General features: G+C 38.2%; 1 protein-coding gene across 2 annotated transcripts in view; it reads left to right on the top strand.

Annotated features, from left to right (window-relative positions):
• The window catches only part of LOC131434755 (uncharacterized), a 493,742-nt gene that overhangs the window by 386,555 nt on the left and 92,264 nt on the right, over positions 1 to 14,923 (top strand). For both annotated transcript variants that reach the window (XM_058601835.1, XM_058601834.1), the window contains exons 5-7: positions 4,859 to 5,046; positions 5,131 to 5,576; positions 5,774 to 5,904. In XM_058601835.1, coding sequence (XP_058457818.1) covers positions 4,859 to 5,046; positions 5,131 to 5,576; positions 5,774 to 5,904 — 765 coding nt within the window. The remainder of the gene's footprint in view (positions 1 to 4,858; positions 5,047 to 5,130; positions 5,577 to 5,773; positions 5,905 to 14,923) is intronic.

Below are 14,923 nucleotides of genomic sequence, written 5' to 3'. Positions count from 1 at the left end.
TTTGCGTTATTTCATATTCAGAAGCGTCACATCAAAACATGTTTTCTCTAAATAACATGATATATTTGCCAGTAAAGCACAACCCTGCTAGCATTTTCCGTCACTTTTCGACTATGTCGATTGACAAGCTGTTCAACAACAGCAGTTTTTCATCAAAGTAGCCGTGCAATCATAATATAACAAAACTGGAAACTGGTACAACCAAATACAAATTATAATACGGAGTACTCCGACAAATTTTCAAGGACACATTTTGCATCGTGCGGTACATTGTCATGATACACTCTCAGAGTGACAATGTACTTTAACGAATTTCCTTTAAAACTAGCAACACTAAAGGGTAAGAACAAAATCACTATAGTTACTGTTTATTATAGTGAAAAATATGTAAACATATTACTTACATATTTTGATCCTTAGGAAAACTATGGAGCGAAATTTCGGACGACCCGTTCGTGTGTCACATCCCTCTACTAAGCAACTTCTCACCATTTCGAAAGCTTCTCGGTTTATTAGCCGGCGATATTAAGACTGATTGTTGCAGTTTAATACAGCAACGATAAACAAACAAGTTTGTTTTGCACCGTAGCAACTAGCATAAAGCGTTGCCAGAAACGATCTCCTTTCACATTTTCACACTATCGCAACGAAAGGGAGATATTTGCTAGGCTTACTTGTTCATGCTGTGAACCAAACATTGGCGATTCGTTTATATGGGACTTAGGGGTATTATTATTTGTATTTGGTACAACCATTTTTGTTTTTTGCATTAAGAGCTTACATTTTTGGTCATTTGCTGCTCAAAAATATTTTTTTCTCTTGAATGGCCAACGTTTTGAAGCAATAAACCTTCGAAACGTTGGCAATAAACGTGAACCGTTAACATCATCCATAGCTAGCACGAGTACCTGGCTTATTTCTTATTTTCCGGATGTTGTCAATGTACTTTTTTACGGTTTTGTGGAAAACTTGAAGCCGGAAATGCAATCTTTAATTTTTTTTCTCTGTAAAAAGTAAATATAAGCCGCAACTCTCTCTTGAAGAGTGCTTGATTTCTGCGTGGTAAACATTTTTGCAGTTTCCTTCTAAACAAACTCAATAACAAACAATATGTGAACAAGTGTGAACAGTTCGGTTTCAACTTAATATTATTTACGTTAAAACATGTTATTTTCTGCAGCCTGGTCCACATTCATGATTAAGGACTACGCCTCGAATCTCAGTTGAGTTTTCAGAAGTCGAGTCCAACATCTTGTTCAAATACAGAACTAACGTCCAGAATCCTGCTTCCCAGATCAGAATTTAGGTTATCCAATACTAAAGTCCAGGCCCATGTTCAGAATTCAGGTCACGGAAATCTATGAATTCCTGTCCGAAGTTCAAGTCTAGAACCCAGGTACAAATTCAGACCCAGAATTCGGAACCCGATTTTCGCCTAAGAATCCAGGTCCATGTTGTGAAATTAGGTCCATAATTCAGGTTCCAAAACTGTGTTTGGAATTCCGGGATCAGGATTCTGGCCTAAAACCAAAGTCCAAGTCCAGATTGAGAGTTATTTTTCAGAACCCAGATCCAGAATACAGATTCAGGTAAAAACTTTGTCGAGAATTTTGGTCCAGACACTGTACACTGTACCTTCCTTCCGACACTGGACACTGTACCTTCCTTCCGAAAGTGCCGCTTAATAATTGCCCAATACCTTTCAATTGGCCGAAGATCCGGGCAGTTCGGTGGGTTGATGTCCTTTTCCACGAATTGTACATTATTTTTTACAAACCACTGTAGATCGGAGTTGGCGTAGTGGGCTGAAGCCAAATCCAGCCAGAAGAGAGGAGGAGCCTTATACTTTCTGTACAGTGGCAGCATTCTCTTCTTCAAACATTCTTCCTAGTACACCTTGGCGTTAATTGTGCCCATCGTGAAGAAAATCGACGACCGCAAACCACAGGTACAAATTGCTTGCCAGACCAACACCTTCTGCCCAAACTTTTCCATCGCCACCGTGGTGTCAGCGTCGTCCAGGTCCTGGTACACCGATTTCGTATAATATTGCGGTCCGAGCAGCGCTCGAGAGTCTTCCTTGGCGTAGGTTTCGTCGTCGATCAGGATGCATCCGTCTTTATTCTGTAGAATCCGGTTATACAGTTTTCGCGCTCTTGTTTTGGCCTGAACTTGCTGTACCAGGGACTTTTTCGGCACCTTCTGTTTCTTGTACGCTTTCAGGGAGTTCCGAACTTTGATCCGTTGAATCATCCCGAGCTGGTGTTGAACTGCTAGGCCAAATCCCGCGTCGACGCCGATGGGTTTTCCCTGATGTACTCAACCACTTTTAAGTCCCGGTCGGGCTGGCTGGGCCCCTTTTTCCTACCGGAACGGGGCAAATCCTTCATGGAAAGGGTCTTACCGAACTTCTCGATAATATTTTTGACACTGGTGTGATGCACTTTCACCCGTTTAGCAATTTCATTGTACGTGACACCACTTTTTGAGCGCCAAGTGTGCAGAATTTTCTTTCACGTTTCCGGATCAATTCGACTCACCATTGAAACGATAAACCGTACCGAAACCAACCGATTGCGCAGCTGTTATTGACATGTAAACAAACATGTCACCGCAAAACACGCTGCAAAAAAATTAAGCCATTTCAGAGTAATAACTGTTTGAATGTTGCTAACTACTTATCGATACACTCCTTATAACTCAATGTTCTGTTTTTGAGAGTGTGACGATTGATTGAACTGTTTGATTGTAAATCATTAGAAATTTTGGTTGACTTGTTCCACATCAATGGCTGCGAACAACCCGATTGGGCTGAACCTTGTAATTTTTTTCAATAGACAGCATTAATACTGGCAAGATATCCCTCGATCATCATCAATCGAACTACAATGCCTTACGCGATGAAGAAGTAATGACGATATCTACTCCTGAGCCAAAACAATAAAATACCAAATGGATCCTCCTCGTAGTTTAAACTATAGTTACATACGTCCTAGTTAAGCACGGTCGCAAGAAATTTCTGCACGGTTATAAACCTCACGCGCGCGTCTAAAACTTAGCGTTTAACCCGAATAAAAATAGGTCCATTGATCAAATGATCCCCGAATATTCGACGGAGTTTAGCCCGTACTAAAAAGTAAGAAGAAATATAATAAGGAATTGTAAGTAAAAAACAATCTGGAATATCTCTAAGGAACGATCTCGCCAGTATCCTGCTTCTCCTATTCGCGTTGCTGTAAACTAACGCCAGATGGCTCGCCATCTGCCATCTTTGATCGGTTGACATATTTCGTTTTCGCTTGAGAAAAGTGAAACTGACCCAGGGTAGTTTCATCAAATAAACACGTTTTACGAAACGGTGTTGATTTCGCACTTAGCAACGGGGGTTTGAGCAAACCTGATATGAAAACCAGGTTCGAAACTGACTCGATTTTCAGTTCAACAACGTTGAAACTATTAGGTTCAAAACTGGCTTCAAACAAACGGTTATAGTTTAATTTTGTGTGGTAAATTCACAGTATCCGTCGTTTGAGCAGTTTTAAGTTTCCCAAATCAGCATTATTTAATTCGTACATTGCCGTGAAACTGAATTACCGGTAATGAAAACTGAAACCAAGCAAAGGAGGGTTCTTCCGAAAATTTTCATATCGGCAGTAGTGATTTGCAACGATTCTTTCGTTTATTCAATAGTAAAAAAAGATATCAACAATAAAAGTAAATTCGAAGTAGAAGAAAATGGATTTCAAAATAATGAAAAATGTTCAGAAATGTGTGAAATTTGGTAAGGTTAAGTTTATTCGAACCTACATTGTTTTAAACAAAAAACCAGTGTAGTATTGATTTCTCGTTTACTAGCATGTTTAGAGATCGAGTACCATTTATTTTGGATATGTTATTTGTTATTTCAGGGCATTTGAAATAATATAATGCTTCATTCTAAATAAACGAGTTTTCGCACAATAAATCATGATGAACATTACCCCCTCAGAGTAAACACTTTTTCTTCAACTTCTGTCATGATTTTTCAAATGAATTTGCCCATTTTTATGAGAAATCGTTGAAAAGGTGAAGTAATTAAAAGTTTTCCTGCCGATTTGACAGCTCTTGTTGAAAGTATCATCTCTAAACAAGCAACGTTTCTTCATTTAATTTAATAGCGTCATTGTGCCGATAAATAACACTTTTCACTTACCAACACACATTTGCCACAGCTGCACTATCACTCAAACTAACTGTTTGGACCAATTTCTTTACAATAAGTTGTTTGACACATATTGAAAATCAGACTGTTTTTGAGAGCAACACTCGATTTAAATGAAAATTCGAATAATTTCAACACAGTCAAAGCTACGAATCGATTTTTTGCTCACTCTCACAAATATGTCAGCGTAATGAAAGTCTTCTTCGCCAACAATCTACTTGACATCATAACTCAGATCAAAGTCGTTTTCGTTCTGTAAACTACGAGCCTTCGGAAAACGGCCTGCTGCGCTCATAAAGACGACACTGGCTCCGATTGTTCAAGACGTCATGACAACGCGGTGACGAGTGCGGAACGCTGATTGATGATATGGGCGGGTAAATGTTAGCTTGTCGAGGTGCTGGCATTGTGATAATGTGTACTTTATTGCGTGAACACAGGCACCACCTACCTACCTTTAGCCGTATTGATTACCTTCAGTTAGTATCACATCGTAATAATGAATGTGTCAAGAAAGGAAGCAGGAGCAAACAAACCGTTCGTCGTCGTCTTTCGAGATTGGCCTGTCGATTACGGTGATATCGCATTAGTTGCTTTTGAATGATTGCTTGTTACGAGCGATGAGTTATATCCAATGGTTTCCTTTCATGTTTGCAGGTCACACTGGAGAGCTTCACCCTGGGCAGGTTCGTTTCCTACACCGACAATGGCTGCCCGGATGGTTACCTGCAAGTGGCAGAAGCAAATCGGACTCCAGTCGGCGGAATGTGGTGCGGGACCACCTGGGGACCGGCAATCTTCTACAGTGAAACCCGTTCGCTCATCATGACTGTCAAATTGCTCAAGTAAGTCCCACTCCATCCACGCACTTTGCTTAGCTAAACTCTCTCTTTCTCTCTCTCTCTCTCTCTCTCTTTCCCTTTCGATAGACTGTCACGAGATCAAAGCGGATACAACTTCGACTTCCGGATACAGTATAAAATGCTGTCGCGAAACAGTGCCGTCGTCCGGTACGGGGGCATCCGGCACGAGTACATCCCACCGTGGACCAACATCACCTACATTCCCAATTATCCGTTAATTGATGATTTCACCAACTCGACAGCCCACTCGGAACAGCAGTACGGCAGCTACGACACAACCGGTGGCAGCCGGCAGCGCGGTGCGGTCGAACTAAGCTTCGACAATTCAACCGGAAAAGGTGCATCCTCATCCTCGTTCGGACTGGGCCGAAGTGGCGCCCAGTCATCGACCGGTGGTCTGTACGGTCCGAGCCGGGAACGGCCGTATTCAATTAGGAATCTAACGTCGCTGGCATTTCAACCGAGCGGGGCCGGACAGCAGGAAAATTACACCGAGCCCAAGTATTACCTAGGTAAGTCCCTTTTCAGAGCACACTACATGCAACCCGCAGCCACAAATCGAATGCCAAATGTATCGAAACATGCAACAGCGCACAATGCGTTTTCAGCAGGACACGATTCGTTGGGCTTTGATGTGGTATCCATTTAATTTGCACGAATCAAAAACTCATCTGGAATTCTGTTACGCACTTTTTCTTTCTCTCATAAGGCGACCTAATGCCGGGGACGTACTGCTCCCGGATATTCACCAACTGTGATAAGAAAGCCTGCCGGTTGCAATCGCCCAATTTTCCTGGTGTCTACCCGAGGAATTTGACCTGTTACTTTGCAGTGCGACAGGTGAGTAAAGCCAGCTTTTAATTCACATTCCATTCCGGGTCGCACAGTGAGCAGGAACCGAAAAAACTGGCCAAAATTAAGTTTACTCATTTTTGGTGATGGTCAAGAGCTTTGGTACCGTTGGAAAAGTTTTACACACAAAAAATAAAAAGTCTTTATTTGAATTCTTTTTCTTTGTTTTCAGTTGTTTTGAATCTTCTCTTTCATTGTGGCTGTCAAAACACAAGGTAGACAAAAAGCTTCTTCGACAATTTGTGCCCGTTGATATGCAATGCATTCGAACCGACATATGCGTGGAAAATCTTTTTGTGTGGCAAGCCATTTGATTTTGTTGCTTGAACAGTTCTTCGCATTTCACAACGGGCACAACAAAAAAGTACTGAAAAGAATCAATCAAAGCACGGCTTTTACCAATCTTCTATCGGTAGCATGATTGGTGCAAATCAGAGAAATTGAACTATTTTGATGCCGGATTTGGCATCTGCTCCCTACGCCTCTTCTACTTTGAAAATGCTCAGGAAGGAAAAAGTCGATTTTGTCGTCCTATCTAAAAATACTGGGCAATAAAACGTGTTCATTCCGAACCAAAGAGCGAACCACCATCGCGAGTATAAAATCACCGAACCAAGAACTAATGCTTGATGGTGAAAGAACCGAGGCTCTAGTTTGTGAGCCTATCGTTTCTAGTATGTTCATGAACATCCGATTCGAGTACTCTCGGTTGTTGCTTTGGATGAACCAAACTTTGTCAGCTGCGGTAGGTCGTTAGAGTGTTTGGATACCTTAACAGAGTATGGGAATTTTGAACATTTCCAGCTGGCTCAATAAAGAAAATTGTAAATATTTTGAATATTTAAAATTCTATGATGAATCAATAGTAAACAAAATTTATTTTTTAGAAATTTTTGGTGAGCGTATGGTGGCTCTAGATGAAAAGTTGTAAACGTTTGAACTAATGCAAACTCGATGCTCTTTTGATTAGTGAATCAATAGTAGTTCAAATAGGTTAACTTTGGACATTTTCAGTGAACGTAGCGGTGAAATAAACGTAAAATTTTGTTACCGTTGCTATCTATAGTAAAGTATTCTGTTTCTGCAAACGACAATCCATGGATGCTAACCAGCCTGATTATTCCTCCTAGAAGACGCGATTTTCCTAACTGAACTTTCATCGACGGTTCAAATCCACTTGATGTAGCTGATACTTCTTTCGATGTTCCAATATTTATTCTTTCGTTTTTCTTCTGAGTGTTTATCTCTGAAGTGTCACTCAAAATTTTGTGATCGAAACTGACTTTGTGTTTACGAACAATGAGGTGTGATGTGGTGTGGTGAGCACAATGTCGTTTTGTTTCTCCATCAAATATAATCTGTGAGAAAAAGTTATTTCGAATCACTAGAATTTTCTAATTACAACAAAACGAAATAATTCCACACATATTTCAATTGCATAGAATCGAAATTGTGTACTGGTTAAAAATCACGTCAATCTATCATACCGAGCGCACAATGCGAACGATTGTACTGAAATAGTGAAAGTTCTACAGCCTGCTACAAATACTTTATACTACTTTAGCGTCTTACAACCTGGACAGCAGTAGGAACCCCGCAGAACGAACCAACGAGTCAATAATCGCACCATCTAGTATTCTAGTATGCATTTCTTTTCACGTTGCTAACAGCAACCGCGAGCGTTAGAGAACATCGCATTGCATGTGAGAGCAACCAAACCTTAGCAAACGTAGCGTAATAAGTTTTCCCATGAAGAACTTGCTGTTTCATTTTGAAGTTTTGCTTGCATTGCAACGAATCCAATATTTCATCGTTTTTTTTTTAAATAATTTTTGAATTTTGTTGTTGTTTTATTTGGAACTGAGAATAGCCGTTATTTTGCTAATAACTAATCATAAAGAAATATTAAGAGTTAGACAGCCAGTGTATTTCTTGAAACTAAGGACGATATCATTTCTCAAGGAAAACATGCGCGAGCCGCTTCGCGACACCGAGAATTGCAACAAATATATTATATATCAATATGGTTCACTTTAACGAATTCAATAACAAATACAATAAAAATCGAAAAGTAACACCATCTCGTGGCGGAAAAAGGCTATTAGTTACGTCATGTTCAATAGTTTGCGTTTAGCGTGCATCCAGAAGTGAAATGCCAAAAATAACTGAGCATGGTGCCCAAATTGAGGTGTGAACTTCTTTATATTTTAGTATGTTTTTTTCTAACGAATGTAAATATTACCTATAAATAATATAGAATCACGTTTTTTAGACCTATCGTCTTCACTTTCAAGAGTTATAAAGTAGTATTCAACCTTGCTCATGAATGTTATGAATAGCGCTGAAAAGACGAAAGCTATAGGCTGTGAAGGCAATGTTTGGCAAATCACTTCTGATATACACTCTCAGAAAAAAATGAAATTTACGCTTGACGTAAATTCAAGTGTGCCGTAATTTCTTCGGTGATGACACAATATGACATCCACTAACATGTAAACATAAATTTTGCGTCTGTATCGATGTGAGTTTCAGCTAAAACAACTGTGAAGTTAATGATATGGATTATCTTTAAATGCTTTGCATTGTGAATGTAAGTAAACCGCGACGCTCCTTTTATGTGCATCTATAAAGATGTAACATTTTTTAAGTGTGTATGTATAGAACAAAATTAAAATGAAATGAACGGTGTATTACAAGTTACTTTGGTTGCGATATTTTTTTCATGGCGTTCATGATATTGAATTTAAATTAACTGCACATTAACTTTTTTCTCATGGAAAGTAAAAAATTTAAACGAAAATTATCATTTTTATATATATATTTTCCATATATACATCTTATTAGATGCACATAAATGGAGAGTCGCAGTTCACGCAAATTTATGTGGAAGAATATTTAATATTGTGTCTAAAACTCCATGACATGAAATTCATTGAAATAAAAAAAAAGAATACTGTTAGAAACCGCCGCGACTTGAACCAAGAATTATTGGATCGCAAGTACGTCTGTTAATCGACTGAGCCACAGAAGCATGCATCTGCTTGGCTGGTAAAAGGTGCATTTAAATTGATACAGTCGCACCTGCTAACAGAACGCAAGTTACAGTCGAAACCAGTAGAATTCAGGCTCATCTAACATTAAGTCATTACAAATAAAATTTTCCGTCATTTGACATATTAGGTCTTTATAAATTACATCGTACGTTACGGATTAGGTCACCTGTAAAATTCAATTTTTTTTGGAGTGTATGAATTAAAAGTGCATATACTAAGCGGGGGGTTTTAGGGGGCTGTCCATAAAAGACGTCACGCTTTTTTTGACGACTTTTGACTCCCCATCCCCCCTTTGTCACAAATTGTCACATAAGCAAAGAATGTTAATAAATAGTATGATAAGTGCAATACAGTAAGCAAAAGTACAAGTTATACGTATTACGTTTACTTCAATTGATAGGTCTCGTTGAGGCGAACGGTTTATTCATACACTAAATTGTTTTGTTTTGAAGCATTTGTTTATTTATTAAACAACCTGATATTGTATATTTCTATCACCGTAACCGTAATTTTTCAGATTAAGAAATTGTAGTACAAAATTCGGAAATGTTGGTAAAATTATGGAACTAACATTAAGATTAATTTGTTTAGTTATGCGTGCACATTTCACACATATTTACATAAAAAGGGATTTTTATGAAAATAATGTGTTCTCACCCGAGTTAGTATCAGATTGCGAAAACCGTATTTAAACCTCTTTTTTTTCGTGCAGTGTATATCGAGAAATATTCCATACATTTGAAGTTGTTTAGTTCAGTGTACTGATTGGGAAAACTCTCATATGTGCATTAAAAATTTTGTAGTCTATTAGTAACCTTTTTTGCCACCGCACTTTACTGTGGTGTCCCTCGTGAATCGCAAGAGTGATCCATATTGATATATAGTATTTTTGATTGCAACATAAACTCAACAATTCAAAGATCTTGTGCTCGTCTCAATCTATCCCTCAACATCTTGTACATGCTTTTGTCATTTTCAATAAATGGCTCGCGAAATTGACACTTTGCTTTCCGCGCATACTCTGGCTATCAGCTTAGGTTGCTGTCAGAGAGCGAAAAGCTCTGTCGAAGCGTTCCTTTTGTGGAATTTGGCCTTCAACAGACTTCGCAGCCGATTCTTAGTGTACAGAATCATTGCATGGCTAGTACTATGGATCCTACTGACACTAAGAATCCTTCCAAGTTGGGGCTCGAACATACGACAACTGGCTTGAAAGACCAGCGTCCTATGCATTGAACCGTCAACCCGGGACAAATAACCAAAAGACCATCTAATTTGCAAAAGTTCAAAAACGTACTATTTTCCATATCGAGCAACCCTACGCACACTAATAATGTTCAAAATAATCCCATTTGAATTGCTATTCACCGATTTATAAATCGAACAAAAAATTTTTTTTATGTTGATCACCTGTGCATTGATAATTTCAAAACCAGGATGCGAGAACTGAAACCAACAAAGCATCGTATCGAACGCAGCTTACTCTATCTTCGCCGATGGTCTGACAACTGAACCGACGACACGACCTGCCACTCGCTTTGCAAAACTGTATCGCAAATTTAACTACCCCTCAGTAACTCGTAATGTCAAAATGAAGTCTTCTGAAAAATATTTTAAATTGGCAACCCAGACCGATAAGCTGTTGTTTTTCGAATAACAGTTACCGTAACCTTAGTTACGGCTTCTATAATTTAAAGATAGCCACTATAGCTCGTGCAGGGACACTGACAGAAAAATGACGACTTGCTGCTAATCAAAAGTGGTATATTACGAATGAAGTGTAATATAACACATTATCCCATCCTAGCATGATCCATTCTAAGTACAGTTTACATTCAATCCCAAACCAAATACGACATTTCCACGTATTTGGATATCCCGGTCATACACCTTACAGAAATGCGCGTTCGCATTTACCTCGACCTAAGTCCACCGCGCAGGCAGCTAGCAATATATTTCGTGATTGCTTGCCCTGCATAAAGCGGAGGTCGATAACCAAATCTATGACATCACAGCTGGGCCACAGCTGTGAACGTTTTTACCAGTCCTTCTCCATTAGCATGACATTCTCTCCCTCTCTATAGTTTTTCCGATTTCTCCCGCTCCAGGTACGTCCGGTAGGAAACGATAAGTTACGGTAAGAATAATTGTACGGCTAGAGATAAGTAGAAATGAAAATACACATTCATTATTGAAAAACCAGTCAACCACTCTGGTTCTTAATCCGAAAGCACTACATGGCGAACCGTTGACAAGTGTCACGGGCCAGCAACGAAAATCAGTTAGTGAACATACTTTAGTGATTGTGAAGAAAGTAGTAGCTTGCTAAAATGAAATTATAGCATCGAACGAGATGGCAAAGAATACCATCCATTTGTGAAAAACTGTATACAGAAAAGACAGTGAAATTTAAGGAACATTACCATAAAGCCAGCTAAAAGAGAAAATAACCTAGTGCAACTGCAATGTGCAACACCCTAGACATTGAATTGTATAATATAAGCGGCTAGTGATTAATAAACGTGTCCATAATGGGAAGTAGTAAATCTAAACAAACACATCAAAGTGGAGATGCGCAGGTGAATGTTCTAAATGAGCTGTCGATGCACACAGAGTTTCACGAGTCAAACGAACTCAAGTTAACACTAATACTGGCAATGGTTACCATTCAACTGTTTTTCTCAGCTTATATGCTGATGAGGAGAGTAATGAGGCAACAAGCCATAAAAGCGGCACGATCCATTGCCAACATAGACCGTGTGTAACTGTGTGTGGCTGTAAAAAAAAAAACAAAAAAACTCTACCCATCAGGGAACAGTGGTCCTACGGGACAAAATACAAAAAAAAATCTTACCCAATGAGGGAACAGTGGTCCTACGGGACGAAATCAATAAAGAAAAATTTTCCAGCCTTCAGAGCATCTTTCCAACTATTAAAGAAGGAAACGTGACAACAAAATTGAAAATTTGTATGTAACAGGGGAACTCCTTTCACACTCTTCGATGGCACACGAGATGAAATAAAGTCATAGGATATGAGCATGAGCAATGTGGGTTGTAATGTCGAAACAAGACGGACAAGAAAATGTGTAAAATTTAACACAATGTGAATGATTAAGGTTTAATCATAGACCATTTTGGTGGCAAAAAGGAAGAAATGAAACGCATAACTTACTCTACTATTATTATCATCCGTAATTGTATTCATTATTCAGAGAAAACAGCTGAAATACGATGCAGATTTCGATCATTGATTTGCTGAACAAACCCGTTTTCTTTGTCGGACAGTATAAACAAAAGCATAATATGAGATAAACAAGCAAAGCACTAGGATAAGGATAATACAATGATAATAAAAAACCAGAAAGAATAACAGCGAAATCATAAAGGAAAAAACAATGTGTGTGATTTACTACTAATTTAACAATAAGGGAAAGAAGTAAAAAATTAAAGAGTTTTATGTCTCTTTATTTTTTATAAATTATTGTAGATGTTTTGTGATTATAATTTATTTATACTTTATAATCGAAAGAAACGTGCTAATGGTTTGTATTTTTCCCTAAATTTCTTCCATTATTCAGAAAAAAAGCACTCAATCATCCCTATTTTGTTTATATTCTATCTTCTCATTGAGCTACTTTTCATGAATGTCCTTTCAGTAAAAGAAAGAAATAAAAAAAAAACAAAACAGAAAAACCAAAAATTAAGTAGTCTAGGTATAGAATCAAACAAAATGAAGATAATGACCGACGCAATATTTGACGTGAAGCAGGCGACTGCCATCGTACCCATGTACGATGGCTCTGCAGACTCATTATCATCGTTTACAGACGCCGTAAGTTTACTGGCTGAATTGACACCAGCAAACCAACTAGCAACGGCATTAAAATTCGTTAAAACTAGACTAACCGGTAAAGCGCGGCTAGGACTAGGAAACTGCGATACGCTACAAGCGTTAGCAGACGACGTCGAAAGACGCTGTAAAGTAAGTGAGTCCCCGGACTCCATAGTAGCTAAATTGAATCAGGTAAAAAGCACTAAAACCAGTGAATTATGCGAAGAAATTGAAAACCTTACATTACGGCTAAAATGTACCTATCTAGCTCAGGGAGTCCCAGAGCAGACGGCTAATTCGTTAGCAACCAAAAGCGGACTGAACTCTCTTATTAAAGGAGTAACGTCCCAAGAAATAAAAATCATACTAAAAGCGGGCAATTTTGCTGACATTAATGCAGCAACCCAAAAGGTAAGAGAGAACACTACAGAAACGAGCAACGCTGCTCAAATTTTTACCACACGACACACTAGTCGCGGGCGTGGAAGACCAAATACGTCTGGTGGACAATACTCACATCGCAATGGGCACCCCGGACATTACAATAACTATAATAATAGCAGAACTATTTCCAGAGGACACCAAAACTACCGCAACACATACCGAAACAATTTTAATTCAAACAGACAAAACTGGCATAATTACAATAACAGAGGTTACAGTCGCGGAGCTTATAATAATCGAAACCCTCGAATGCTCCTCGTACAACCAGAACAACCGAATAATCAACATGCTGCCCCGAATGCACAAACTAACGGTAATATTACTGTTATTCCGAATAATTCTAACAATGCTCAAACACCACCACAAAATTTTTTAGGAAGATTTATTCAATGAACATCTGTGCATCAAATTTTGTAAAAATTTATGTACAAATGGCTAATTCATTGTGCAACTTTTTATTAGATTCCGGAGCGGACATTTCCGTCATAAAAATCAACAAAGTAAATAATAACCACCCACTAGACGCTAATAATAAAATAAAAATTACGGGCATAACAAACATTTCAACCGAAACCTTGGCAACAACCACAACAGAATTAAATTTTGGCAATGGACTTGTTACCAACCACACTTTTCACATAGTAGATAACAACTTTCCAATTCTAACTGATGGCATTTTAGGAAGAGATTTCCTGTCTTCTCATAAGTGCATCATTGATTACGAATGTTGGATGCTAAATTTCAAAATTTATAATAATATTATTTCATTACCAATTGAAGATACAATTTACCAAAAATATATTATACCACCAAGGTGTGAAGTAATAAGACAACTTCACAATCTCAAAATTAACAAAGATATGATAATAGTTTCACAGGAATTGACCCCTGGTGTGTTCTGTGGAAGTACTATCATATCACCAGAAAACACTTTTATTAAAATTTTGAACACCACAGACTCAACCGTTAATTTAAGCACCAATAATCTCAACCTAAAACTAGAACCTTTAGAAAATTATAAACACTTGAAAACAAATTTAGGCGATAACAACAAAGAGCAACGTACAAATGAAATTTTAAAAAGCATAGAAAAGTCGGATGTACCATTCTACGCAGCAAACGATTTCAAAAAACTTATAAACAATTACAACGACATTTTCTGTCTACAAAATGAGCCACTTACTACCAACAATTTTTATACCCAGGATATAGAACTGACTGATAACGTACCAGTCTATATCCCTAACTATAAAATGATTCATTCGCAGAAAAACGAAATCGATGGGCAGGTATATAAAATGCTAAACGAAAAGATTATCGAACCTTCCATATCTTCTTATAATAATCCCATCCTACTAGTACCAAAGAAAGGTGAGGATAACTCAAAAAAATGGCGTTTAGTTGTTGACTTCAGACAGCTAAATAAAAAACTTCTCGCGGATAAATTTCCGCTACCAAGAATTGATACTATTCTAGATCAACTTGGCAGAGCAAAATTTTTTTAGCACACTGGATCTGATGTCCGGATTTCATCAGATACCACTAAGCGAAAATGCAAGAAAATACACTGCATTCTCGACCCAGACAGGTCATTTTCAATTTACAAGATTGCCATTTGGACTAAATGTCAGCCCGAATAGCTTTCAAAGGATGATGACAATCGCTATGGCTGGTCT

This window comes from Malaya genurostris, chromosome 3, assembly GCF_030247185.1.
Source record: "Malaya genurostris strain Urasoe2022 chromosome 3, Malgen_1.1, whole genome shotgun sequence".
Classification (NCBI taxonomy): Eukaryota; Metazoa; Arthropoda; class Insecta; order Diptera; family Culicidae; genus Malaya; species Malaya genurostris.
This window is presented reverse-complemented; position numbering and strand designations above follow the sequence as displayed.